We start from the raw sequence: 26,345 nt of genomic DNA, 5'->3' as shown, positions 1-26,345 counted from the left end.
AAGAAAGAAGTGATAGTCTTTTGTTCAAATTTCGGCTGTCTCCACATACAAGTTCAGTATGAGGGATTGAAGAGTCGGGCTTTATGTTGAAAAGTTGTCAATTTAAATGAACTTTATGTTTCTGTATTCAAATTGGATCAGTTTGTTTTCTCAGGAGCCATCACATGATGGTGTTGGGAAATGGTGCAGTATAATTTAAGCTTTATTGAAAGACGGAATTGCAAAAATAATTTTTGTAAAGTTTGTAAAATATTAGAAATGTATTTAACATTTGGCCCCAAAGCTAACATTTGAAATTAATTGTATATTTTCTTGTCGATTTATATAATATTTACACAGTTTACATGTTTGTTTTTTTTTTAGTTGTTTTTGATTTCTGTTTTCATTTAATTCCTATTCTCCGCCACAAAGTGGCACTGTTCGGAACAGGATCAGTAATTTGAACCAACTAAAAGACATCCGAAGAAAACTGTCTGCGACAGGAAGCGCTGCTATTGGTTGATCTGTCGAAAGAATTTTTTTCTTTTTTTTTTCTTTTTTCTGTTACCGGCGTACTGCTCTACGGTTCCTGCCCCCCGTCCGCCGTTGGTAACCTTCCCGCTTCTGCGCAGTTTTGACCCGGGACAAAGCCTCACCGGTTCTGTCGCTGTTTGTTCCTTCAGAGCAGCATGTCGGATTACGGTGGAGTGTCTTCTAACGGTGTTGGCGGTGGGGTGAAAAAAGACGCCTTTGCAGACGCCGTACAACGAGCCAGACAGGTCAGTCATAAGAAGCGGAGGAAACTAGCTAGCAGTTAGCCTAGCTGACGTTAGCTTCTCGTTGCCATTCATTGATAGTCTTTCCTCTATTCCCTTTTAATTAATAGTTTACAAAAATATAGACATTAACATACAGTTAGCCCGTAGTTTATACATATATGGTGGTCTTAACTATCTTATTCAATACTTTGTTTAAATCTAAGGTAAGTTAACTAAATTACTGTATAAAGCCATCGTGAACATCTCTTAGCATTCCACGTAATGCCTGATCTAAAAAAAGAAACATTTAACAATCGGATGCTGTATTTTAGCCTGATATGTAATAAAAAGAACAGATCATGTATAGATGGGTGTATTTAACAAAACATTATAATTTTGGGATGATTTGTCCTGAAACATTTTAAGGCTTTGAATGGACACATGTCGAAAACGTGTCGCATCAGACACTTTTATTTAAATTCTGAGAAAACAATCTAAGACAGAAGGAACAGGTTGGAGACTTCCAAACTATCTTCTCGTATATCATGGGAATGTTGCAGAAAAAAAACCTGGACCATGAGAGTTAAAATACTTTATTTTAGCTGTTTCTTATGTTTGTGAAGCAAATAAATTTAAAATGTCATCATTGGTTTAAAGATGTCATCATTGTTCTTTTCCCAATTATACTTTGTAGATCCTACTAATCACTCTGGAGAGATTGTTTGACGTGTTTATAAATAGTAGTAATAAAAGGTTGAGGCCATGAGGAATAATTTCTATAGTCCTTAATCCTGAATGTAACCCTGTTTCATTATGGTGACATTGAAAATAATTTCAATAATTTTTCTTGTGTTTATAATTCTCAGCTCAGATTCCATCCCTGTTTATTTATTCTGTGCTTCTATCATTCTGGGATCTTCAGCATTTTCTTTCTGACAATGTCATTTCAGTATCTGCTGCTGTCAACCTCCTTCCATCTGGCTAATTATAGCACCAACTTGTAAAATGAAGGGTGAAAAACACTTGGATTAGATCAACATACCAAAAGGCTGATAGTTTAGTTTTGTGCGTTTGCTGATTTCCATAACAGATCACGGTTTCTTCTTCAATCATCAACTAGGAGGACATATTGCCCTGGTTTCATAACAAATATGTATATTTCTGTCCAAACTGTTTTTCTGAAAAATGTTTTTTTAAACTTAGATTTATTTTGTCAAAAGAAATTTTGTTTAAAACAGCTCTAGACAATTAAATTTTTTAAAAGTGCAGCCTTGAAAACGGTAATTAATACAAAAAAATTTGGCAATAACAAACATATATATAAATATAATAAATAAATAAAAGGATACTTTTAGGTACAATTTTAAAGGAGAAGTTCGGTTTTTTACACTTTAAGCCCATTTTCTGTAGTGTCCAGGATGAAATCGAATGATCGACACCAAAAGTTTGACAATTGCTCCTGTCTCTGCTTTTTGGCTCATTTAGAATCACCCCCTGGCTGCTTTAGAATGGCTTGCATAGAGCATGTCCGATAATGTCCTTAAAACAACTTTAAACGTTCTTTTTTTAAAATATGCTACTCACCGGGTCGTCAGCGCTGTTCAATGACGTTTCAAAAAAAGTTCCGTAAAGAAAAAACGTTCCTGTAGTGTTTTATTTAGCATTTTGTAAATCCCATTGAGTTCTGTAGGAATAGTCAATATTCCCCTGCCACCGGAAACGGAAATGGGGCCTGTTTACACAGTTGTAGTCTTATCGCTTCACTCTGTGTACTCCGACGTCGAGGTGCTAACGTCTCTGTTAAACACTTTAAAAAACTCTGAAAATGGAATACGAAAGGTGGATTCTTGATTCTCGACGTCGGAGTACACAGAGTGAAGCGATAAGACTACAACTGTGTAAAAAGGCTCCATTTCCGTTTCCGGTGGCAGGGGAATATTGACTATTCCTACAGAACTCAATGGGATTTACAAAATGCTAAATAAAACACTACAGGAACGTTTTTTCTTCACGAAACTTTTTTTGGAACGTCATTGAACAGCGCTGACGACACGGTGAGTAGCATATTTTAAAAAAAGAATGTTTAAGGTTGTTTTAAGGACATTATCGGACATGCTCTATGAAAGCCATTCTAAAGCAGCCAGGGGTTGATTCTAAATGAGCCAAAAAGCAGAGACAGGAGCAATTGTCAAACTTTTGGTGTCGATCATTCGATTTCATCCTGGACACTACAGAAAATGGGCTTAAAGTGTAAAAAACCGAACTTCTCCTTTAATTCCCCTACTTAATTCTGAGTTTGCAACATGTGAGATGGACTTTCATTGCTATATTATTGGCTATAGTTACAAACTGCTGAACACAGGAGGGCTTTCTGTAAGTTAATATAAAAGCAGGTTAAGTTCAGCCTCGAGCGGCAGAAAGTAACACTGAACGAGCAGTGGCTATTAATTATTGCACTTTGTTTTTGTAGGTCTTTCAATCTTTATCTAGAAGTAGAGTTAAGGACGGAGGCAATTTCTTCCTGTGAAAACAGCCAAGGCTTGCTACCATCTCTTAAAACCTTATAGAATCTTTTTTTAAACAAAGCAGGGACCTTCATAGCACCAAAATGTTGTTTGGCACAAAAAAAAATCTTTACTTATGACCAAAAACGGCATCATGCTCACAGGGAACTTATTGGACATCTCAATAAAAGCACTTCCAGCAGTAGGTACAGTATGATGGGTGGCTTTCAGCTGTTTAGATGCTTGTTACCAGGAACAGGCCATGTCTAGTCCTACATATCAACAATTCCTTCTGATTTTACAACCAGTTTTTGCTTGAATTTTTCTGGTCCTTTTCTTTGAAAAGTACATTTTACTGATATCTCTGTAAACCAAAACCCTCTGCTCTCTAGATTGCAGCTAAGATCGGCGGAGAGGCTGGGCCCACAGTGACGAATAACGGAGGAGCTGAAAATTATCCCTTCACTGCACAGAAACGATCCCTGGAAGAAGGAGGTAAGAAATCAAAAACAAAGAAAGCGTTGGTTTGCTTTGGCCGGTTAGGAATACACTCACCTTTTTTTTTTTTTTTTTGTTTTTATTTTTTTTTTATATTTGTTTTTTTAGATGAGCCCGATGCCAAAAAAGTAGCATCACAGAGTGAAAGAGATTCAGCAATGTGTACGTTAAAGACACTCACTGGATTTCTAAAAAAGTTTTTGCTTTTCTCGCTTTCCTAATTTCCTGTAGTCACTTTTTTTCCTCCTTCTCTTCCAGCAATTGGAGCTCAGTTAGCTGCCCTGTCACAGCAAAGGTAGGCCTTTTTTTCTTTGTCTTCAACTCTCAACAGTTCTATCTTTCCTCTAGAGATTGAGGACATCTTAAAGTCATTGTTTTCATGTCCTGTATCTCCAGTGTCAGGCCCTCTACTATGACAGAGGAGTACAAGGTGCCTGATAGCATGGTTGGCCTCAGTGAGTACAGGCACATACTTCACTCACTTTTCTGTTGCATCTTTTCAAATTCAATTAAAAAAGTCTTTTCGGGGCTTCCAAACAGTCATTGGACGGGGAGGGGAACAGATCAACAAAATACAGCATGACTCTGGGTGCAAGGTCCAAATTGCACATGGTGAGATACGTGAGTCGTTTATAGTTTACACCACACCACTATAAAAGGTTCTAAATGTGATATACTGATATATTGTCTCGCATTAATTTACAGATAGCGTTGGTCTGCCAGAAAGGGGTATTTCTCTGACTGGATCACCAGAGGCTATTCAGTAAGTTTATATATATGTATAAATAATAATCCAGGATGGGAAACTGCAATATAAAATGGATTCCATTAGAACCTTCTTTGTTTCTCCACAGCTTTGATTAAAATGTCTACTAACTCATCTATCTCTTCCTTTGAGTCGTTGGTTGCAAAAATACTCCCATTAAGACTGAAGAAGAACAAGGACCCTAAATCTATAAGACGTTTTAATATCTGTTTCATTTTAGTCTGGAACCTTAAGCCCCTGTCACACCTTGACGATTTAGCCAGCATATGCCTGACGTGCGAAAAATCTGGCAAAAATGCTGGCATTGGATAAGTTATGGGTCAGTTTTTTATAAGTTATCAGCACGCTGAAGTACGCTTAAAACATACGGCGAGTACGTTGGAAATTTCTTGACAGATGCCAGCCTATGCTCATACATGGGGGATAAGTTAAAGGCAAGTTATCTGATTGTTGAAATACATTAAGTGTAAGTTACTCATAAGTCGTGGTATCTAGCTTATCCAAAACCTGTGATTAACTTGTGAATAACTTTTACGTAACTTATCTCCAATGCATATCAACGTATCTGACATGTTCCAGGCGACCGCTGAACATGTCTCTAACGTACAGCTACTGTATAATGGCGTATTGGCAACTTTTTGGTATGAAAGGGGGTTCACAGGAGGAAACCGTCGGTTCTTCTCCAGACTTTATCCACATTTTGGGGTGGGTGTGATGGATCCTCCCTGCGTTCACGCCCATGACCAACAAACTTCCTAGCACACATGACGCTGAATCTGCTGTGACTGCAAACCTTTTTTCTTTTTCTTTATTCTTTTATTGCAAACAGTAAACAGCAGCTAGGTTAATACCGCGATCAAATAAATGTTTTTATGCAGGCCGGGTGCCTCCAGGCGCATTGCTGCCCCCCTCAGGACACTGAATTGTAACATTTCATGGGCATTAAGCTGCTATGCGTTATGCATAATTTAGGGAGTTGTTTATTGCTCTCTGGACTCGTTAAGAATGCGTTATCTATTTGCCCAAAATAGAAAAAAATACATAGAAAGTTCAGCATATGCCAGCGCTTTAGCTGATTTCTTGGACGTCAGGCATACGCTGGCTAAATCGGCAAGGTGTGACAGGAGCTTTAAACTCATGAACTGTTCAATGTAAATGCCTCTATATGAGAAGTTAAAACATCTTCAAGATGCATCTAAAATCATTGTGGAGGACTGAAGACCTAAGCAGTGTAATTGTGCTTTGTGAAATTCTCCCGTCATTTTATCTTTTCTTGTTTGAGTGGACTCGTAGTTGATTTCTACCATTTAAAGCTGAGCTTTGGTTATTAGAAAGACACTAATTAGCTAAATCAGTTTTAAAAAAATTCATGGTGACTCCAAGAGTCTTCCAGTTTCTTATCTTGGGTCTGGGGCAGATCACGTTTTACATTTTCTATGCATTCTTGGGGTTAGAATAATAATCTATTATTTGATGAGGAAACATCAACAATTTCTTAAACGCCACTTAAGCCTTTTCAGCTTTTTGTCTCAAATTTTCTTCCAGGAGGGCCAAAGCTCTAATAGATGACATAGTGTCCAGAGGTCACGAGACAAGCAATGGTCAGTCCGGCTCTATGCAAGAGATTATCATCCCGGCAGGGAAGGCTGGCCTAATCATTGGGAAAGGAGGAGAGACAATCAAACAGCTCCAGGTGGGTCTCTGTGCTCAATATTCACAGGGCTACCTGCTTGTTAATGTGTCCAGCATTAATAAGAGTTATATTTAATCTGCTGTTTTATCTTTTATGTTTTCCTCTGGTCAATTTTCTAGGAGCGAGCTGGAGTTAAAATGATTCTTGTCCAAGACGGATCACAGCCTCCCAACATAGACAAACCCTTACGCATCATTGGAGACCCTTACAAAGTGCAGGTACTGCTTGGACCCCGTAGCATTGGATTAATGGGTACATGTCCCTGGTCCCCTTTCATTTCTTACCACCTCTGTCGTGTGTCTCTGTGTGTTCCGTTTGCAGCAAGCAAAGGAGATGGTTAACGAGATTCTACGAGAAAGGGATCATTCTGGTTTTGGTGACAGGAACGAATTCGGATCCAGGATGGGAGGGGGTGGCATTGATGTAATTATTTCCAATTTAAAAGCTAAAAACCTTTTCTTTGATACTTCAGACGTGATATATGACTTGAGATCTTTGCCTTCTAATCCTACAGATCGCCGTTCCTCGACAGTCTGTGGGAGTTGTGATTGGTCGCAGTGGGGAGATGATAAAGAAGATCCAGAGTGATGCTGGAGTGAAGATACAGTTTAAACCAGGTAAAAAGGAAACCCAGGATAAATATTACAATGCTGGGATCAAAGATGATGATGACTGGCTCAGTAGATTCCTTTGACATGTCCGTCATGTTAGAATTAGACCATTTTTATTGTCATATTGTATACATTCTGTGTATACTAGGGGTGGAACGGTTCACAAAATCCACGGTTTGGTTCACGGTTTCGTAGTCACGGTTTTCGGTTCGGTATATGTTTATTGTTACACCAAAAAAAAAAAAAAATAAATAAAAAAAATTAAAATTTTTATGAAATCAATGAAAAAATCCCCAAAAATTTATGAATTGCAATTATTTTTAATAATTCTCGGAAACCATGGATCATTTCCGCATGTTTTGCTGCTTTGAATTTAATCATCTCGCGCATGCCCTCTACGATCCCCAAGGAACTCAGAGCGGGGCGGACAGGAGCCACAGTGGGGGCTATATGGTTTGCTTTGCGCAGGCGGTCTGGTGCGCAGCGGGGCGCTGATGGAGTATGTGGGATTTTGGGGTTAGCATGACATGTTGGTCATGTTGCTGTTAGCATAAACAAAACATGTCGCACAATGCTTGCACACTGTTGCACTTTTATCTACAACTTTCTTTCCGCCGTCATCGTAGCTCACTCTAAATGCAAAGCGCTCCCATACAGCAGATCTATAAAGTGCTGCTGGCGCGTCTTCCAACTCCTGTTCTTTCCCACTCGCCATACCCACACAATTCCCCACAACAACTGATTTTTTTTCTGCTACACCCGGCTAAGCTGCTTCGCTTCTTCTACTTCTTCTTGTTTACTACTGGTGGTTGGCTTTGGTCGCAGTACCGCCACCTTCTGCTCTGGAGTGTAAACGCTTCGCCTATGAGAAAATGGAGCAGCGCATGAACCGAACGCAACACACGCGAACCGAACCGAGACAGTCGAACCGAACGGTTCGGACGGTTTTCATAAACCGTTCCATCCCTAGTGTATACAAAAACAACATTTTGTTAAGTACAGCTTTTCAGACGGTAAATGAACATTTCCATTCCATAAAGTGCAGCAGTGATAAAATTTAAATAGTGTGGGAGAAAAGACCTGGTGTAAAATACAACTCCCAATGCATTGAAACATTTGACAGGTTCAGTTCTGTTGATGAAATGTTCCATCTGTAAACCAAACGTTTGAACTGAATCAGACCTTATGTGCAGAAAAGTCATTTACACTGTAGTGTTTTTTTTGTTTTGTTTTTTTTTTGTAAATTACAGATGATGGTACAGCACCTGAAAAGATCGCCCACATCATGGGCCCCCCGGATCAGTGTCAGCACGCTGCTTCCATCATTACAGACCTTCTGCAGAGCATTCGTGCCAGAGAGGAAGGTGGGCAGGGGGTAAGTAGAAGGAGAAGTGTTTCTGCATCAAAGAGGGACGGTGCAAAAGTCGTCATGCTAACTGGGATGTGGCTTTTCTTCTACAGGGCCCTCCAGGCTCTGGTATGCCACCTGGAGGCAGAGGTCGTGGTGGAGGCCAGGGCAACTGGGGTCCTCCAGGAGGAGAGGTGACCTTCTCTATTCCTGCTCACAAATGTGGGCTCGTCATTGGGAGAGGAGGAGAGAACATCAAGTCCATCAACCAACAAACTGGGGCGTTCGTTGAGATTTGTCGTCAAATGCCGCCAAACGGCGACCCAAACTACAAGCTGTTTATAATCCGAGGCTCGCCACAGCAGATTGACCACGCAAAACAGCTGATTGAAGAAAAGATTGAGGTAGATTTAAAAAAGGCTAGCTGCCAGAAAACCAACCAACTTCTCAATGCATATTTTAACTTTTTCTTTGTTTATCTGGGTTTGCCAGGGTCCACTGTGTCCAGTAGGTGGCGGTCCTGGTCCCGGGGGTCCTGGTGGGCCAATGGGTCAATATAATCAAAGTCCTTATAATGCCGGACCTCCTGGTGGAGCTCCACAGTAAGTGCAACATATTGAAGTTGCTCATTTATTTACATTTAAACTGACATGTGGGTTTAAAGTTTTCCTCCTGTCCAAATCGTGTAGCGGAGCTCCTGGTGGTCAGTATTGTTCGCAAGGTTGGGGAAATCCTTACCAGCAGTGGCAGGCTCCAAATTCTAATGACCCCAGTAAGAGTCTTGTATTTATCCTCATTCTCTTTTTCTTTGGTTTTGGATTGTCAATTATTTACTTTTTCTTTTTCTCTTAGGCAAGGCTGCTTCAGACCCAAATGCAGCGTGGGCAGCATATTACGCTCAGTATTATGGGCAGCAGCAGCAGCCAGGGGCCATTGCAGCCCAGGCACCTGGTGCCCCTGCAGGAGCAGCCACAGGGGACCAAAGCCAAGCAGCACAGACCTGTGGGGGGCAGCCTGACTATACAAAAGCTTGGGAGGAATATTATAAGAAGATGGGCATGAGTAAGTTAGAACTGATGACGCCAGCTCTGACTGTACTTCACTGTACTGCTTGGAAATATATCTGGTTAGAAATTAACTACTTGTTCTTGGAGGAAAGAGATCCACACATTTTCTTATAAGATATCCCAACAGAGATTAATTTTCTTTCATATTAAATTGCTTTTCAATGAATGAATGAATGAAGGAACAATTTCAGATAGATGCTTACATCCTGTAGTTATGAACAATTAGTTTGTAAAGTTTGAACATCTGAAAAAAGGAATAGGCTGAAGCACCTGGTTATCCCCTTTACCTTAACAACCATTAAAAATACCATTATCAAAAAAAGTAGTAAATATCACAACAATTATCTTATAGTTGGCAACATATGTGTTTATTTTACATTTTAAAATTTATTTAAACTGACAAAGTGCATAAAGTACATAGTAGTATACATCAAAGTGATAAAGTACATCAATTCATCATTAAGGCCTTTACACAACTTAACCCCCAAAAGTGAAACACCTTTTTTTATTATATATATATATATTAATTCTGACTTTCCATGTTTAAAATATAGACAATCCCTTTAGATTATATTACATTTCTCTTACCAAAAATGCAATAAATTCTGTACAGAGAGGATGACTATTGTTCCTTACTCAAAAAAGCACTTCCAGTATTTATAGATGTACAATAGCCATTAGGTGAATGAATCTATCAATATTTCATTTGTTGATTCATAATATCAACATTGTTTATTACTCTTTTTTTTAAGCTTATTTATTGGGTCAATGTTAGATTTATAAGTATTTTTGCTGAATATTTTTTCCTTTTTGTTGTTAAAAAACAAAAGCAATCTTGGTTGTGAGATCTACCTGGATAAGTCTTAAAGTTGTTGCTGCATCTCTAGTTTTTGTCACAGATAAATACTTTGGAACCATTATTTAGTTAGGTAAGGAGTTTATTTTAAACATGTAAAAGATGATAAGAAAAATCACACAATAATGATAAACACTCCTAAAACTGAATGCAAAGCCTTTGGAAAAGATTAAATAAAAATTAACTGTTATTAATTATGCATTAATTATTGTAATGTTCGGATTGTATCATGTGACCTAATGGTTATTTGCCTTTTTCCAGCTCAGCAAGCTGGAGGTGCAGCAGGCGCTTCAGGCGCAGCAGTGCCCGCCACTACAGTGGCAGCTGCAGCACCAGGTGGGGCTGAAGCTAGTGGCCAACAGGACTACAGTGCAGCATGGGCCGAGTATTATAGACAGCAGGCTGCCTATTATGGACAAGCAGGACAGGCTGGTGGTCCACAGCCGGGACAGCAGGTAAACATCTTCGTAATCAGCCCTAAAGTTACTTTATTTGGAAATCAGAATTTCTCATCTCAAGTTGGAAAAGTTTTATGGAATTGCTCTGAGAAGTTGGATAGGAAAATCAATGTCTACTTTGTTTTTATCTGAAAATGTATATACTTTTCTGACTTTATTTATTAAACAAATGTTATGCACTTAGCCCTTTTTTTAGGGGTTGTTGCTGCCTAAATCTTGTAAAGCATTAACGAGGTACTTTAGGCATATTGAGATCACAGGGATTAAAATTAATTGCATCATGTTTGTTGTCTCTTTCAGCCTCAGTGAACCAACGGTTGATCTGTCGACGGATGTGTTGGATCTCAGGATGTTTACTTTTCCCTCATTTGGCTTTAAGAAACGAGGCCAGGGTTTGCTTGTCCTTCATTACACTATCTATTTACATTTTCTTAATGGATTTAAAAAAGGTAACACTTTGTGCCCACAAATTGGACAAAGCACTAAATACCTTACCTGTTTGGTTTCCCCTTTACCTGAGCCTGCATCACCTTGTAATTCAATTTAATATTTTAATTTCATTTTGTTTTTCTGAATGAAAATGTGAAATGAGCAATTCTGCTTGGAAGCTACCACAACAGCATCTCGATAATGATTCACATTTAGTATTTCCCTTCAGTTTTCAGAGGGTATGAATAACTGTCTAGCAGTATTTTGAATATATTCCTAAATTATCTTTGTATAAAAGATAATTGCTACTTTGTGTTGTTCTATGTATTATTTTTTAACATTCCCAGTGTTTGTGGGTGTAAATCATCCTATAATGATTTTCTTTTTTTTCCCAAGAGGGTATTGAATGTCTGTAATATCTGTAATGCTACTGAATGCAGGTTTGCAGCTATTGGTCACTAATTGTCCTACAAACTGTAGGCTGGTTGTGTGTGCATGTATATTTGTGTGCTTGACTACCCTCAGTTTAATTTGCAGGTTTATTTTTGAAACATTATCTTCCGATAGGTTTTGCTTGTGTATGTCCTTTTTTTAAAAGTTATTTTTACAGTTTGTTTTTAAAGACCTCAATAAAACGTTCATATTATATCACAGTGTTTGTCTGGCTAAATTCACAAAGAGTGGTTCCATATTGTTTCTCATGGAGGCGGGACATGGTTTAGCCCAGCCCTATGATGACTTTGACGGATGTGTCGATTAGCCAATAAAACTGAAGCACTGTTGCACGAGAACCAATCAGGATGCTCCCTGTTTTTACTGGGAACAACAGCTCAGTCGGATATGGCGCCCAGCTCGAAATCTGAAAAGGACGACAACAAACTGAAATCGCAAAGGAAACACAAGGACAATGTCGTAAAGGTTCTAATGCGTGGAAAGGCGAGTATATATATATATCACCTTGACACTAACATAGAAACATAGTCAAAAACCGCAGACTTTTTAGTTGAGGCTTCCACCCTCTGAAGGACCGATGAAGCTATTAGCTATCTGCTAACTAGCTTGGCAGCTAACAAGAAATCACTAGTGGCAGGTGGCTAATCAAGCTAATGCTATAAACAATGAGCTGATTTTAATTGTTTTATCACGTTGCTGTAAAGCTGCTTTCCGATTTGACTTGGTAATAAAATTGAAGAACTAAAACTGGATTAATCGAAGACAACTGGACAGTAAAAGCAAGAGACGAACTCTACTTTTATGCGAGTAATAATCTGATTACGTTTTAACGTAAAAACGTCTTTAACGGTTAAATGTTTGCACACGTAAAAACTTGACCTGGCAATTGATTACCTGCTTTACCTGCACTAACAGACCTGTGTATCAGCCTTTCTATGTTGTGCTTGGTTCGAAGTTTTGATTAATCTGACTCTGATCTACTTTGAATCAGTTGAAAAATAATTGGTTATGTAGATTAATGGTTTAATGTTATATTTTAGAGTTTATGTAGTTATGGGTTAGATACTTTATAACTATAAAAAAGATAAAAAGATTGCATAAGAACAATAAAATGGATTTTTAATGCTGATATGTCAGCCTTCTGAAAAGTATGCTTATATGTGTACATAAAATCAGTGTGTTAAAGACGTCAACCTTTGGCTCTACTAAAGTTTTAGGAAGGATCAATTTGCTTTAATAGTGGCCTTCGGCTTTTCTGCCTTTCTTTATACTACACATATTCTGTGGGATATTGTTTTAGAGGGTAACTGGGGACCTAATGCAGTGAATACCTTAATACAGTTATTAATTCAATTCAGTTTATTTCTATAGCACCGAATCACAGCACATGTCTTCTCAAGGCACTTTACAGTTCATCAGATCATACAGTCAAATTGATTCAAAGTTTTCTATCTAAGGAAAACCAGTTGATTGCATCGAGTCATTGACTTGGATGCAATCCCTCACACTAAGCATGCTTGTAGCGACGGTGGAGAGGAAAAACTCCCTTTTAACAGGAAGAAACCTCCAACAGAACCAGGCTCAGTGTGAGCGGCCATCTGCCGAGGCCGACTGGGGTTCAAGGAGACAGAAGCAGAGATACAAAAAGGAAATGTAAAAGGCAGCCCCGTCCAGGAAACACACAGCCAGGCAGACAAGCTCCAAGCCAGCTCCCATGTCAGAGGATGAATAGAGCACATCCAGCCAGTCACAGTCAGAGAAACAGGAATACGCTGGAAAAACAGGCCCGATCTCCAACATCTATAAAAAAAGGGTGTTGATGGCAGCAGTACAGCTGATATAATGTGCATGGTAGTCGGGGTTTTGGGACTATGTTTACCTTGACACCAATGTAGAATAATTTTTAAATTTCTTAGTCTATTAATTCAAAGATATTTTTTTTTTCACCCCAAAGGGTAATGTTTTCATAGCTGAAAGGTGTTTCTTCTTCTCCCAAGGATTTGTTGTAGATGTTGATAGCTGTAGCCAGGAAGGATAGTCTGAAGCCATCTGTCTTGATCCGTATCAGAAGAAGCCTTTGACTGGAGACATCTGTTGATGTTTAACAGTCTTGTGAAGAAGATTCTCTGGGTTGTGCATTACACTCATTTTATGAAAAAAAATATTGTTTATGAAATTATTACTAGACGTTTCAGAAAATTTCCAAGAAGAGAGGTGGCCGCCTTGGCTTGTCGAACTTTTTTAAATCATTTGCTCCGATGGTCTTACCACAGAAGATGATGGCAGAAGGGTTCATACTTTCCACAAAAGAACACTGAAGTAGCTAAGCCTTTTTAGGAGTTACAGTCTTCTCTGTCCTTTCTTGTAGAAAGTTTCAAAATTACATCCCCAGTCAAGTTTGTTGTCCAGATTAAAAGTCAGAGTACCACCCCCTGTGGTGCTCCTATGCTTCTGACTAAAACTGGAGGGAATCTAGATAGCTGCTTGTTTGCCTACTGAGTTGAACCAATTGAAGTCTGTCTAGGACCTTCATGATGTGAGATGTTAGAGCAACACTTCTATACTAACTAAGGACTTTTGGCTGGGTTTTATTTGGCGCTGCAACCATCTGCTGCCACAGAGCTGCTCTGCACAGGCCTTAAGGAAAGGGGCTAACTGCATCTGGGGGCATAAATAGACACAGCAATGGTGCTGCATTTCAGAAGTATCAATAGTAATAATAGGCAACGGTAATATTTAAAAAAAAAAAATTAGAGGAATTTTTTTTAACCCACAAAAACTAGCATAAGCAAATTCAACATCCCAGTATTGTTTCTGGATTCATCGTTTTAGCATGTTTTAAATTGTGGGTCTGTATCCCTTAAAATAGCGTTTCTTCTTTTGGCTCATTTTACCAAAGGAGTTCAAGCTGTCTAGTTATTAATCCAAGTTTATTGTTGATGCAGTACATTTCCTATATATTTACAGATTTATAACAACGTAAAATGATCGTCTTGTTTCTTAGGATGGAGAGAGTTGCTGAGTGACTGTTTTGTTCCAACTGTTCCTTTCTGTCCTGCAGCTGTCTGGACAGTTTTCTCAGCGCCTTGTCAGGAAGCTGCTTCCTCGGGTTTGTGTCCCATTGAAGAGCATCGTCAGCGAGGAGTTTCTCAGGGCGGGGTCTGTGATTCATTACTTTGTTTTTAATCTTGCCAGGACTTATGTTTTTGATCAGTTATAGATCAGACCTTTTTCTCAAAAGCTGCTGTCTGTGTAGGAATTGAAGCACAAAGCCTGTTTGAACCTGAGCTATCCAATCTGGGGTTTTGGCTCTACTCTCAAATAATCGCTGTTGTGCTGCACGTTAGCACTACACAGTTCAAAATAAGTCGAATTTTAATTCAGTTCTTCATCTTTTGATTTTAGGCACATCTTCCTTGGCTTCACCAAATGCGGCCGCTATGTTCTTTCTTACACCATTGACTATGGAGAAGACAACGATTTCTTATTTCACACCTATCACCTCTATTGGTGGGAGTTCAACCTGCACAGTAGACTAAAACAGGTAAGCTTGAATAAGGAAAAGTGTTTTTGGAAGTGTTTTTTAATCAGTAAACCTTTTTATCAACATTTTCTTTTTTATCTTTAGGTACATCATGTACGGCTCTTTGCAGGAGAGGACATTTACAGCGATCTGTACCTCACTGTGTGCGAATGGCCAAATGACCACTCTAAAATTGTCATCTTTGGTTTCAAGTAAGAAGTACTACTGAAGAATAAAAAAATAATATAATCCACAGTACTGGGAGTTATGATGTTTAGATAATTGTCTTTTTTCTGATCCTTTTCCTGCTCAGTACTCGCAGTTCTAGTTCTGTGATGATGAACTCGTTGATGAATTTGATGATGAGTGATGATAACAACAGGGATATCTACATCACAATAGCTTCCATGCCTCTGTCCAAACCTTGCTCAAACTGCTGTCCAGCTCCTATGGGCTCAACCATGCGCACAGGTGAGCCTCCAAATACTTGCAGCATTTGCTCCTGCACTCCTTGTCTCTTCCTCCCAGTCACGTTAATCCCCTCGTCTCCCATAGGAAGTGGTGAGTGTCTTGAACATGGATATGTGCTCAACAGCAGATACCAGGTGGTGTACCCATTCCCCACCTTTCAGCCCGCATTCCAGCTGAAGAAGGACCAGGTCATCCTGTTAAACACTAGCTACTCTCTGGTGGCCTGCGGCTTCTCACTCTGTTCAGGTAATGCTTTACCAGTTTTATTGTGATTAGAAGCTAACAGACTATATTTATTGAAATATAATGCCAGTATTAATCAGTAGTAATCAAAGATTTAAAGGATGACAGGGCTTATTTTAGCCTTTATTTAACCAGGTTTGTCCCATTGAGATTTAACTTTTTGCAAGTTACAAGTTCAAAACATTTACACACCAGAAATTCTCACAGAAAACATTAACACAAATACATAATTAATTGCAGTGATTCAACAAGGATTTGTTGAGTGGCTTGAATGGAAAGTTCAGAATGTAATTTGTTCCAGGTAGTGGGTGCTGAAACCTCAAACTTTTCTTGCCCACCTCAGTTTGTACTTTGTGGACAACAAATTGTACCTTCTACATGCAAATTAGGACTTGCTCATTGATTGCATTTGCAATATAATCTCAATTTAACAAAACAGAATTTTTCAAATTGCAGCAGTGCCCTCGATTTTGCTCACATTACATTTAACAAGAGAAAGACACTAACTTTCTCATTCCGGTTGTTTAGGGGGCAATGATACGCTTAGTCTGTTTGCCACCAGACAGAAATAAGAGAATGTTATAGCTAGCTAGCAGAGCCATGCATAAATAATGGACTTGATAATGGATCAAAGGCATGACAACAATAAAACTGAGTGAAACGTCTACAGGTCGGTGGTTGGTGCAAAGAAAAAAACAAATCACAATGTTGGCTGAAAGAATCCCAATTTTAATTTTTGGCCAAATCAATCAGTCCTATTGTCATTACAATTGATTGCCCATCCCTAATAAAAATGATTTAGAAGCCCTATTTTGCATAGGATAACCATTTACAGGCATTTCCTAGTGCTGGATATGATGTTAACGCACTGTACATCACCTAGCATCCATTTAGTGTAGTTTTTAAATGCACTGTTACTCCAAGGTATTACATGTTAAAGACCTATTGATGTGCATTGCTTGAGTGTCCGTCTCTGGTCCCACATGTTGGCTAATCCGGACCCCAAAATTTATAAATTACCGCATTTGGCCTGACAACAGTGTTTCACTTAATTTGCACCTCTTCTCGTGTTAACATGGTAAAGCCATTCGTAGCATCCGGCACCAGGCTGCACATGATACAAATTAGCCAATGAGCTTTGTCAATCAGGGCTACTGCTGCTAGCTACTTTTAGACACAGCGGGCAAACCTTTGGCAAGCCGGGCGATGGGAAAGAAGGAGAAGACAATGAGAAGAGAAAGTGTGGAGTGCTGGAAGAATTGTGGTGAACTGGTGAAAAAGAAAAGTGAAATGGCATTCTCAAAGATGATCACATTTTGAGTATGTTTGTCTCAATCTACTGCTGTGAGGTAGGATTCTCCACCATGAACATAATAAAAAATAAATATTGATCCAAACTCAAAATAAGCACCTTTATATGTGCTTGAGAATGGCTTTGTCGCCATTCAAACCCAGGTTTAAAAGCCATGCAGGGCAGCCTAAAGCCCACTTCTCTCATGCCATAAAAAAAGCAAGTAAAAAAACTAAACGATCAGTTCAGGTGTTTTATATAATGTGTGAATCAGGAAATTGTCTATATACCAAACTGAACGATTGTTGTTTTCTACTTAAAAAAACATTGCAGATTTTAAAATGGAAAATGTTTCTATTTTATATATATATATATATATATATATATATATATATATATATATATATATATATATATATATATATATACATTGTATGTATATATATATAAAATGTATATATATAAAATGTGTTAGTGTGTTATTATTATTATTATTTTTAAGTCAATGTATAACATTGATGCATAAACACCTCATTTTATTTCAGTGTTAAATTCTGTTTAAAGTAACGGATTATAATTAAAAATGTCTCTGGACCTTTACTAGTTGTTGATATTCTTTATTTGGACCCCGCTGATTTTTAATTGGTTACCCCTGATCTAAATGCACAAAATTGAACAAACTGAAAACTGGAATGGGGATTTTGTTCTTTTTTGTTGTGGCCTTCATCGTAACCCTTAAAGGGGAACGCGTTTTTTTTTTTTTTTTTTTTTTTTTTTTACATTGGGCCCTTGCGCGCCGGCTACCATTCCTTCATCCTGTCCGCTGAACTGCTGCTAGTTTTACTAACATGCCTGGAAGATGTCTAGTGCTACTACCACAGATGATCTTGCTTTCGAAATGGAATTGAACGATTCAGATTAGCTAGCCGAATGAATAGAACGGGTAGAGCGTAGCTGCCTGTGGCCCGGGCTGCCTGTCACAACTCCAGTCCGGCACGCGGATGACGTCATACACTCTCCACTTTGTTTTAAGAAAATATAAATATAAAAAATATAACATCGGAGTGTGTATGACGTCATCCGCGTACCAATTCCATTTCGAGAGCGAGATCATCTGTGGTAGTAGCATTAGACATCTTCCAGGCATGTGAGTTAAACTAGCAGCAGTTCAGCGGACAGGATGAATGAACGGTAGGTGGTGCGCGCCGATGACGTCTTACACGCGCCACTTTGTTTGAAAAAAATGTATATATATAAAAAATATAACCGCGGATGTCTGGGGGACAGTGATTCGCCTACATGTTATGAATGATGGCGTACCATAAAGAATAAATTATGAACAGTTTAGTTTGTGCCTTCAAGTCGTTGCCCATAGGAAGACGTTACTTGGATTACAAAACCGAATATCTTCAGAACAGCTCCAAATGACACAAAACTAATAAGGGTGAGTAGAACATGATGTAATAACGTAAAATCAAGGGGAAAATGTAAAAAAAAAAACGGTGTTCCCCTTTAAGTCCAAAAAAAATAAATAATTTGCTCTTGAAAAACAATCGTTTAAGTGCTGATTCTATCGTCGATGGACTCGTCTAATCACCCAACCTTAAATCCCGATAAACTGCACTGTTAGGTTATAATGTAATGAAATGTAAAAAGATTTAAGTTTCTGAATACTGCTTTCTTTACAGGTTTTGCCGTTTTGTTTTTGCTTATCTTTGTCTTCTTTCTTTTTAGAAAAACAAGGCCAGTCATCACAGATCCTTTACACAAAGGGAGCCGTCCAGTCAACTCCAGCTGTACAATCACCCTCCTCAGCATCCTTGGATGTCACATCTTCAGAAAGCAGGCATTTTGCTTGCAGGGCCTCTCCAGTTCCCTCATCGCCTAGCCATTCACAGGCAGCAATGAGAGCCCGGGAGTTTGCTGCTGATATTTTCAGGCGAGCCCAGGGAGGAGCAGCAGCAGCAGCAACAACGAGCAAAGACAGTAAGTTCCAGGAGGAGAGAATGGCTGATGATGATGAAAAAGAGGCAGAATGGTAACCAGGATAAAAGGCATTAATCTGAATCAGAACATTAAACAAAATAATACATAAAGTACAAACTTTATAAACAATTAAAGCCCTAAACCTGTACCTCGCTCCGCTGTCCAAGGGCTGCAAGGTGTTTAGCTGTAGGTCCATAAATCTGCTGCTATCAAGCCTCATCAAGCTGTATTCAGACAAATGTGCTCTGAGTCCTAATCTCTAACAAAAAAAAAAGAGTGCCTTCTTTCGTTCTCTTTTCTGTGGGATATTAAGCTCTGAGAATTGACTGACTAGAAAGTAACAGAAACTTTCTTACTCTTTGCACGCAGCTTACTGCCTACCTGAGCTACAGCTCCCCCTACTGTACAGTACCTTTAACAACATAGATTCAGATTATATACAAAGACCTGATATTTACGATGCAAATGCAAGCTATTTTTGGCAGCTATTAAACTTTATTGTATTAAATATATATGTATACCCATGTACTCAATTTTGTTTTACTTTTTTTATGTAGAAACTTCAAGAGTGGAGGAGGATTGTAAGGACAGGAAAGCTGAAAATAGAAGGACTAGTTCACAGGAGGCATCCACATCACGTGGAAGCCCTAATTTAGCGTTTTGTCCTGCCTCTCCTCCATCATCGCTTCCATCAACTTCAACCTCGTCCTCATGCCAGGATGCTGTCTCCAGCGAACCCGGATATGTCAACTACTCACGTCTTCACTACCGCTTAAAGCAGCAGGGGGCAGCAGAGCAAAATTCAGGAAGTGCAGGAGGTGAGGGTTAAATATTCCTGTTCGGACTTGTGCTGTTTTCAATGCAACCATCACTTCTTTAACTGGTTCTTTGTCCTGGTTTATTTTTCCAGGTTATGAGGATGATAAAGTCCAGCTGCCTTTCACTGTTACAGATCTGAAAGGAAGAAACCTGCAGCTGGTCACCGGACCACACAATGGACAGGTCTGTTATATGTCATTATGTCAACATTATAACCATCTGGTCAAATCCTTTTTTGTGACATGGCTTCTATGTCCTCTGTTCCAAATGTTTCCATCAGCCTAAACATTTCCCCACAGTCTCAGCAGAGCTGCATCTCTGTGTGACAATCATTTGCTTAATGTCTCTTATAACCAATGGATGTTTTCAGCTGCTCTGTTGTTTATTTGGCAGAGTGTTTGTGTAGAACAGCTGACTCTGGATTTCGAGTATCTCATCAATGAAGTGATCAAGAACGATGCTGCCTGGGCTCCACAGTTCTGCTCCTTCAGTGATTACGATGTCGTGATTCTTGAGGTAAATTCAGACCCCCAAACACTTTGCACCATTATTAAGAAATATTCAGTGTTCCAACAAGTTTTTAAAGGAATAGTACACCCAAAACATGATTAGCCTTCATTTTCTACTCACCCCCATGCTGAACAAAACTCTGGAGTACTTTTTTGATATCTCAAATGCATCTGGAGATCTGGGAGGCTTCTTGCTGTCTGCTGACATTCAAATAATGGAGGTCTATGGTGACCGAGACAGAAAGGTCCATAAAAGTCCACAAAAACGTGTCAATATTCCTCCATACTGCTCGTCCAATGTAATCCAAGTGTCCTGAGTGGGTAGCATCCAGAATTTACTCGAAACGAAGTCATTTAGAACGTTTTAGAGCCTAAACAGTAGTGTATAGGATTTCCTAATAGCGCCCCCATGCGCGCTCACGATTCTACGGAAGCCGGCAGACCAAACCAGCGCATTCAGCTCGGCAAAGAACTCATGCTCTTCCTCAACACTGAAGTCCTCAGACATTTTTCTTTCGTTGTTTCTTTCTTTGCACAGGTAAACAGCACATTTCTTCTTCTACGCTTGCATTATCGGCAGAGCAGACGCTGAATGCGCACTTTCTTCCGGTTTGGTCTGCCGGCTTCCGTAGAATCGTGAGTGCGCATGGGGGCGCTATTAGGAAATCCTATACACTACTGTTTATGCTCTAAAAACATTCTAAATTACTTCGTTTCGAGTAAATTCTGGATGCTACCCACTCAGGACACTTGGATTACATTGGACGAGCAGTATGGAGGAATATTGACACGTTTTTGTGGACTTTTATGGACCTTTCTGTCTCGGGCGCCATAGACCTCCATTATTTGAATGTCAACAGACAGCAAGAAGCCTCCCAGATCTCCAGATGCATTTGAGATATCAAAAAAGTACTCCAGAGTTTTGTTCAGCATGGGGGTGAGTAGAAAATGAAGGCTAATCATGTTTTGGGTGTACTATTCCTTTAAGTTAAGTTAAAGTTTTGAAAGAGCACACTCCTTCTTAAGGGGAAGAAAAGAATAATTTAGCTTTAGTTTAAAGCTACTCTTCAACACCAGTTTATTTGTGTTCATTGACTTCCAGTCGTCTGGCAAATAGCTGGGAAGATAAAAGCAGCAAAACCTGTTAGGAATGTAAAAGTATCAACTATTATGATATAAGAAAATGAGAACATGATAAATGATTTCTAAACTTCTCCATAATCCAGTAGAGTTCCAACCTGATCCATTAAATCTCATTAACCAATAATAAGGTTGGAGTTTTCTTCCTTCTTTACATTAATCTGAAGTCATAATTTTTAAAAGGATACAAACAATCCAAATGATCATATTGTCAAAAAGGTATAAGTCAGAAGACTACAAAGAGCTTCATCACATAGTTTACATTTTGGTACTAAAATATATCATTTATCATTTGTTACAATATCAGCACATGCAAAATGCATATTTAGAAGAAAGCCTCTGATTACAGTAAAGACAATTATTTTCTTTTGAGTACTGCTAAATAAGTAATTGTTATTGTAACATACATCAATTTATAAATTAAAGCTGTGGTAGGGTTGTAACATTGTTATGAAGCTGTTTTATGACCAAAGCCTGAAGCACTTGTCTCAGTAAAATGTTTGAGATTGAGTTAATAAATGTGTTTTTCTTAGTTTCTGGTTAAACTTATTTCTGGGTAAAATGATTATTGCTTCTTTTTTTTACCACAAACCAACAGCACAAAGCTACTCTGGTTTGTTAGAAAATAACTGTGATGATTGGGTTGGTTATGACAAGAATATATGCACCATCATCAAAAACTGAAATTTACTCAAGATCCATTAAGAAAACACTTGAGCTGCTGTTTAGAGGCCAAAATCAACCCCAAAGAACCAGTGGGAATTTAAAACATGGACTAGTTCAGCTTTACAGTGAATTATTTTCTAATGACTGGACCAGGGGGTATGGTTGCCTTTTCTTTTAAAGAAAACCTTCAAGTTTCATTCAAATTTTATGGGACTGAGAGCTTTTAATAATAAAAACAAATGATAAACATACAGCAAAGCACGGTAGTTGCAGCTTATTTATCTGAGGTAGCTTTCCTTCAGATGCTAACCTGAGGATGAACCCAGCATACCCCAAATTCTGATTAGTGACTCCCTGAGCCTCTTTCCCACTTAAAATAGCGTTTTAACACGTGTTTTTCGAACATGGGTCGACCGGCTAACAATTGGCATTTGGCTCCCTTCCTGCTGTAAGCTGTATGGCCTCTGTCCCCCCGCAGCTGTGTGACTGGTGACGCCATCACGTTACGTTAGCATTAATGATGCCACCAGTGTGACAGAAATCGAGAAAGTAAACAATGGAGGCCAACATGTAAGGAAACCAGGGCTTAGTCAGTGTGCTTTGTGGTTTCACTCTTTTGTCCCTCCGAATTCCTCCCCCCAGCACTGCACCATGTTTATCTAATGTAAACAGTTGTTTCGGCTTGTTAGGTCAGACGCGACTTGAAAGGTGTGTTGATGTCTGGACAATGCGTTTGATGGTTTCACATAATTTAGCAAGTCAACTCAGGTCTGGTGATCCCAGAGCATGCCGATCAGAGTCGAGGTGATTTTAACACCCGTGTAGACACGCAGCAGTGAGCTGTTCACACTGCTACTTATAGCCCATTGTTCCCAGGTTTATTAGGGTTTTTCGGCCAGTGGGAAAGGGGTATTAAAGTCATGGCTGTGCCATAGTGCAGAACTGAGTACTGGTGTCTTCGTGTCGATTGATTTGTGAACTTCTGTAAGGCATGAATGCAGGAACTGAATCAGAAGGAATAATAAAGAATTGATATTAGTGTGTGCTCACCCCACTGATATAACGAGTTAATACCTTTTTATTTATTATTCTTTCTTCTAGTAAATGTGATTTTATAAATGCTCTCATTTATAGAGAAGTGTTAGATGTAGAGCAGAAAGAACAGTCAGCACTGTTATTTACCTCCCATTGTACATTGATTAGTAAATGTGTCTATAATGAGTGTTTGATGCTCACCAGGTTTGCCCAGAGACCAATACTGTGATTATCAACATTAGTCTGCTGCTGTTGGCCTTCTCTGTCTCAGATGAGGATCACTGCAGGTACTCTTCTCCCTCCTCATCACCTTTATTTAATTACTTATAGGCAGATTTAGATCTTTAGCTCAGTCATCCGTGTCTCTGTCTGCTCTCATTTTATGCCTCTCTTGTTTTTCAGGCGAAACACATACCACTCTTTTCTGCAGGTTAGCTGGAACCTTGACACAGGTGTGTGTTGCACTGTGGGTGTTGGAGACCTAACTGAAGTTAAGGGTCAGACCAGGTGAGGAAATACAGACGCACAGAAACTCAGAGAGTTTGTTGTGTTCATTGTCTGATCGTCCTCTGTCTTTGGTAGTGGAACTGTGTGGAACTCCTACAGAAGGTGCTGTGTGAACACAATGATGAAGTGGTTGGTTCCTGAGAACAGCTCCCGCTACATTAACCGCATGACCAACGAAGCTCTACACAAAGGTGAGTCTATATCCCCATTTATACTAGCCTTTTGAAAACGTGCCGAGATCGGTCCGAGCATGGTAACTGAGATAACTGCAGAGTAGCAGTTACAACTGACACACCGTGCCAGACACAACCGAACCTCGCTAAACTGGTACTAGTTCACAAGTAGGGCTCCGCGCGGTTCAGTTCGGGCTCAGTTTTCAGATAACAAAGAGCGCATGAGCAGATGATTCTGCTTAGCTGTGTGATGAGCCTCAACATCTGTCGTTTCCTGCATCTGTAAGCCCTGATTAGACTGTCGTTTGTCGTATCCACTTCCCTTTACTCTGTTGAGTAAAGCTTGTTTACCATTTACCATTAGAGAATTGAATTCTTGGGCATTTTTATTCTTTCCATTTCCAATAAAAGTGCAACATAAGTATGTTGCCTGGAAGTTGGTAAGTAATCAAAATAAATACAAAATAAAATCCTATTATTAACCTGTATTTATAAAACAGGAGCTCCTCTCAGTATCTCCCTTATAATATAACTCCCTTATAACATTTAAACTTGAGGAATTGGGAACAAAATACTGAACAAAAATTGTATTCAGACTTACTTAATTAGTTTTACTTAGTTATCATCAAAACACCCGAACTGCTTTGATGACCTCGGATAGCTCAGTATGAAAAACGGCTGATCCCAGGCTGCTCTCTACATCCAGTCTTGGTTTTGGTGAATTCAAACATATAAGAAAAAGTTACTTTTTGGTTGATAAAAGCTTATTTAATTTTTCAAAAGCAAAAACAGATCCCAGCCCTATTGTATTTTACTAAGAAATAAAATATTTGTATGTGCCCCTTACAATGCCGTCACCGACCACTAGGGGTAACCACTGCTCTATTGGACCAATGAGCTTTTTCTGCTAGTTTTACAATACAGCTGCATGTGGATGTGTTGTCATCCATAAGTTTGCTCACTTTGGTTATTATTCCATTTATTTATTCAGTCCTCCATCTGTCAATCCATTTCATGTCCCAATCTATCTGTATATTTTCTCTACTTTTCTGCATTTTAAAAAAAAATGTATTTATTATTTTGAGAGTTCACAGCTCAGGAAATTAAATGAGAACTTTTGGTTATAAACTAAAGACATTTTACCTGAAAAATGTTTGTTTGTGCAAAATGAGCTAAACTCTTTATTAACTTTTCTCACTCAGGTTCATCTCTGCAAGTGTTGGCAGACAGCGACCGATGTACCTGGATTGTGCTATGAAGGGAAAGTTAAAAGGAACAAGCAGGTCTAACTTGGAAAAACTTCATGAAGACATGTCCTCGTCTTCAGCAACAAGCTCAGCTCAGAGCAGCGCTCTATTTTTGAGAGGTTTTAAGTTGAAAGTGTCATCAAAACTAAACAAAAGCATTTCTGCTGCAGATGGTTTTGCCTGTGTATGTATTCATAGTTCTTTTGTAAGTCTTTAATATTACAGGCACCAAACGCCAGAGCTGGACTGAACAAAGAGTTTTTTTTGTTTTTTTTTATACACAGCAAGGTATACTGTTAATGCGTAACTGACTCTACCTTTGTTAATGTTGATTTTGTGTAAATTGATGCATTTAGCTGCTTAAGAACGGTTTCCTCTTGGTTTGCAGTGGTTCAGTCCACTGATCTGTTGGGCCACAGTATTTTAGAAGAGAGCCTCCTCCGTTCTGTTTTTTCTTTTGTTTTTTTTACGATGGTCATTTTCATGTGGGAAAAGACTGTCCAAATGGAATATTTTATGAAGTAAAATGTATGGATTTAATGTTATTTGGAGTTATTTGTGTTCACAAATAGACCGATTTAAGCTCCACTTTCAAAATGGAGCTTGAATAATATCTACTTGTATAAAGTTGCATACCTTTGATACTTTCTTTTTAAAACAACAATTTTACTTTTAGCATTCAGCCCTAAATTCACACAACTGCATAAATTATACTTTGGATTTAGCTAACAGACATTTCTCTGCAATTATTAGAAAGAAATGGAAGGAACTGCTCAGGGTGGCAGCAAAGACAGGAATATTACTGTAGCTACACTGGCTGTGTTCTCAATCTGTATAAACTAACAACATTGAAACAAAACCTTGTGTAAAAATAGAGGTTAAGCTTTTCGTGCCACTGTTTCAGAATGCTGCAAAGAAAGACCATCTAACCCATAGTAAAGCTCGGTGGTGGCAGCATTATGCTCTTCTCCTCTATCTGTTCTTGGGATGAACATATCTTGCATTTACCTGAATGGTGCTGTGGACCAGAGATGTCCTCACAACTGGCTGGGTTTGGAGAGGATTTCAAAGGTAGAGAGGGCAAATGTTAACGAGTTGTCTGTATAATTCAGTTCGTGCCTTACTAAACTCCTCCACATATTGCCTATATTTCACTTCTGCATAGTATGAACTCATGGACAAAAAAAATTCCCACAAAGAAGAGTTTGCTCTTCATTTGGACATCTATCTAAACCCTGTTTATGTGGGTCCAAGTTTGGAAAAGTTGTATCTTTTAAAAAAATAATTCTCCAAGTAAATTACTGCCGAAAATGTT

The 26,345-nt window shown here is 38.9% G+C and overlaps 2 protein-coding genes across 5 annotated transcripts; both read left to right on the top strand.

Moving 5' to 3' along the window:
* Window positions 1-534: 534 nt before the first annotated feature.
* On the top strand, window positions 535-11,615 carry LOC119783300 (KH-type splicing regulatory protein). Of its 3 annotated transcripts, none has more exons than XM_038284746.1 (18): window positions 535-758; window positions 3,634-3,736; window positions 3,848-3,901; window positions 3,998-4,034; window positions 4,136-4,194; window positions 4,280-4,351; window positions 4,445-4,502; window positions 6,051-6,198; window positions 6,318-6,416; window positions 6,520-6,621; window positions 6,713-6,815; window positions 8,060-8,184; window positions 8,271-8,561; window positions 8,650-8,759; window positions 8,847-8,929; window positions 9,010-9,219; window positions 10,342-10,535; window positions 10,839-11,615. In XM_038284746.1, exons 1-18 carry the CDS (start codon window positions 669-671, stop codon window positions 10,845-10,847), a joined length of 1,947 nt encoding a protein of 648 aa, XP_038140674.1. In that variant the 5' UTR covers window positions 535-668; the 3' UTR covers window positions 10,848-11,615. The 3 variants fall into 3 exon arrangements, with proteins under 3 accessions (XP_038140674.1, XP_038140673.1, XP_038140675.1); XM_038284745.1 differs by having other exon boundaries at window positions 4,280-4,360; XM_038284747.1 differs by lacking the exon at window positions 3,848-3,901 and having other exon boundaries at window positions 4,280-4,360.
* Window positions 11,616-11,750: 135 nt separating this feature from the next.
* On the top strand, window positions 11,751-25,575 carry dcaf15 (DDB1 and CUL4 associated factor 15). 2 transcript variants are annotated; one of them, XM_038284749.1, is made up of 14 exons: window positions 11,751-11,903; window positions 14,482-14,579; window positions 14,826-14,964; window positions 15,049-15,155; window positions 15,257-15,414; window positions 15,499-15,660; window positions 18,683-18,934; window positions 19,492-19,752; window positions 19,845-19,936; window positions 20,147-20,269; window positions 23,308-23,390; window positions 23,506-23,610; window positions 23,686-23,801; window positions 24,986-25,575. In XM_038284749.1, the coding sequence occupies exons 1-14, from the start codon at window positions 11,808-11,810 to the stop codon at window positions 25,039-25,041; spliced, it is 1,848 nt and encodes a 615-aa protein (XP_038140677.1). In that variant the 5' UTR covers window positions 11,751-11,807; the 3' UTR covers window positions 25,042-25,575. The 2 variants fall into 2 exon arrangements, with proteins under 2 accessions (XP_038140677.1, XP_038140678.1); XM_038284750.1 differs by lacking the exons at window positions 23,308-23,390; window positions 23,506-23,610; window positions 23,686-23,801; window positions 24,986-25,575 and adding an exon at window positions 21,245-21,274 and having other exon boundaries at window positions 20,147-20,332.
* Window positions 25,576-26,345: the final 770 nt, after the last annotated feature.

The sequence above is a fragment of the Cyprinodon tularosa genome, unplaced genomic scaffold (genome assembly GCF_016077235.1).
Source record: "Cyprinodon tularosa strain WSP-4 unplaced genomic scaffold, ASM1607723v1 ctg201, whole genome shotgun sequence".
NCBI lineage: Eukaryota > Metazoa > Chordata > Actinopteri > Cyprinodontiformes > Cyprinodontidae > Cyprinodon > Cyprinodon tularosa.
This window is presented reverse-complemented; position numbering and strand designations above follow the sequence as displayed.

Coding starts and splice junctions, on each gene's coding strand:
- LOC119783300 (XM_038284745.1), top strand. CDS start 669: ATGTCGGATTACGGTGGAGTGTCTTCTAACGGTGTTGGCGGTGGGGTG. Junction 4,503..6,050: donor GGATCACCAGAGGCTATTCA/GTAAGTTTATAT, acceptor ATTTTCTTCCAG/GAGGGCCAAAGCTCTAATAG. Junction 9,220..10,341: donor TTATAAGAAGATGGGCATGA/GTAAGTTAGAAC, acceptor GCCTTTTTCCAG/CTCAGCAAGCTGGAGGTGCA.
- dcaf15 (XM_038284749.1), top strand. CDS start 11,808: ATGGCGCCCAGCTCGAAATCTGAAAAGGACGACAACAAACTGAAATCG. Junction 11,904..14,481: donor AGGTTCTAATGCGTGGAAAG/GCGAGTATATAT, acceptor TCTGTCCTGCAG/CTGTCTGGACAGTTTTCTCA. Junction 20,270..23,307: donor ACGATGTCGTGATTCTTGAG/GTAAATTCAGAC, acceptor GATGCTCACCAG/GTTTGCCCAGAGACCAATAC.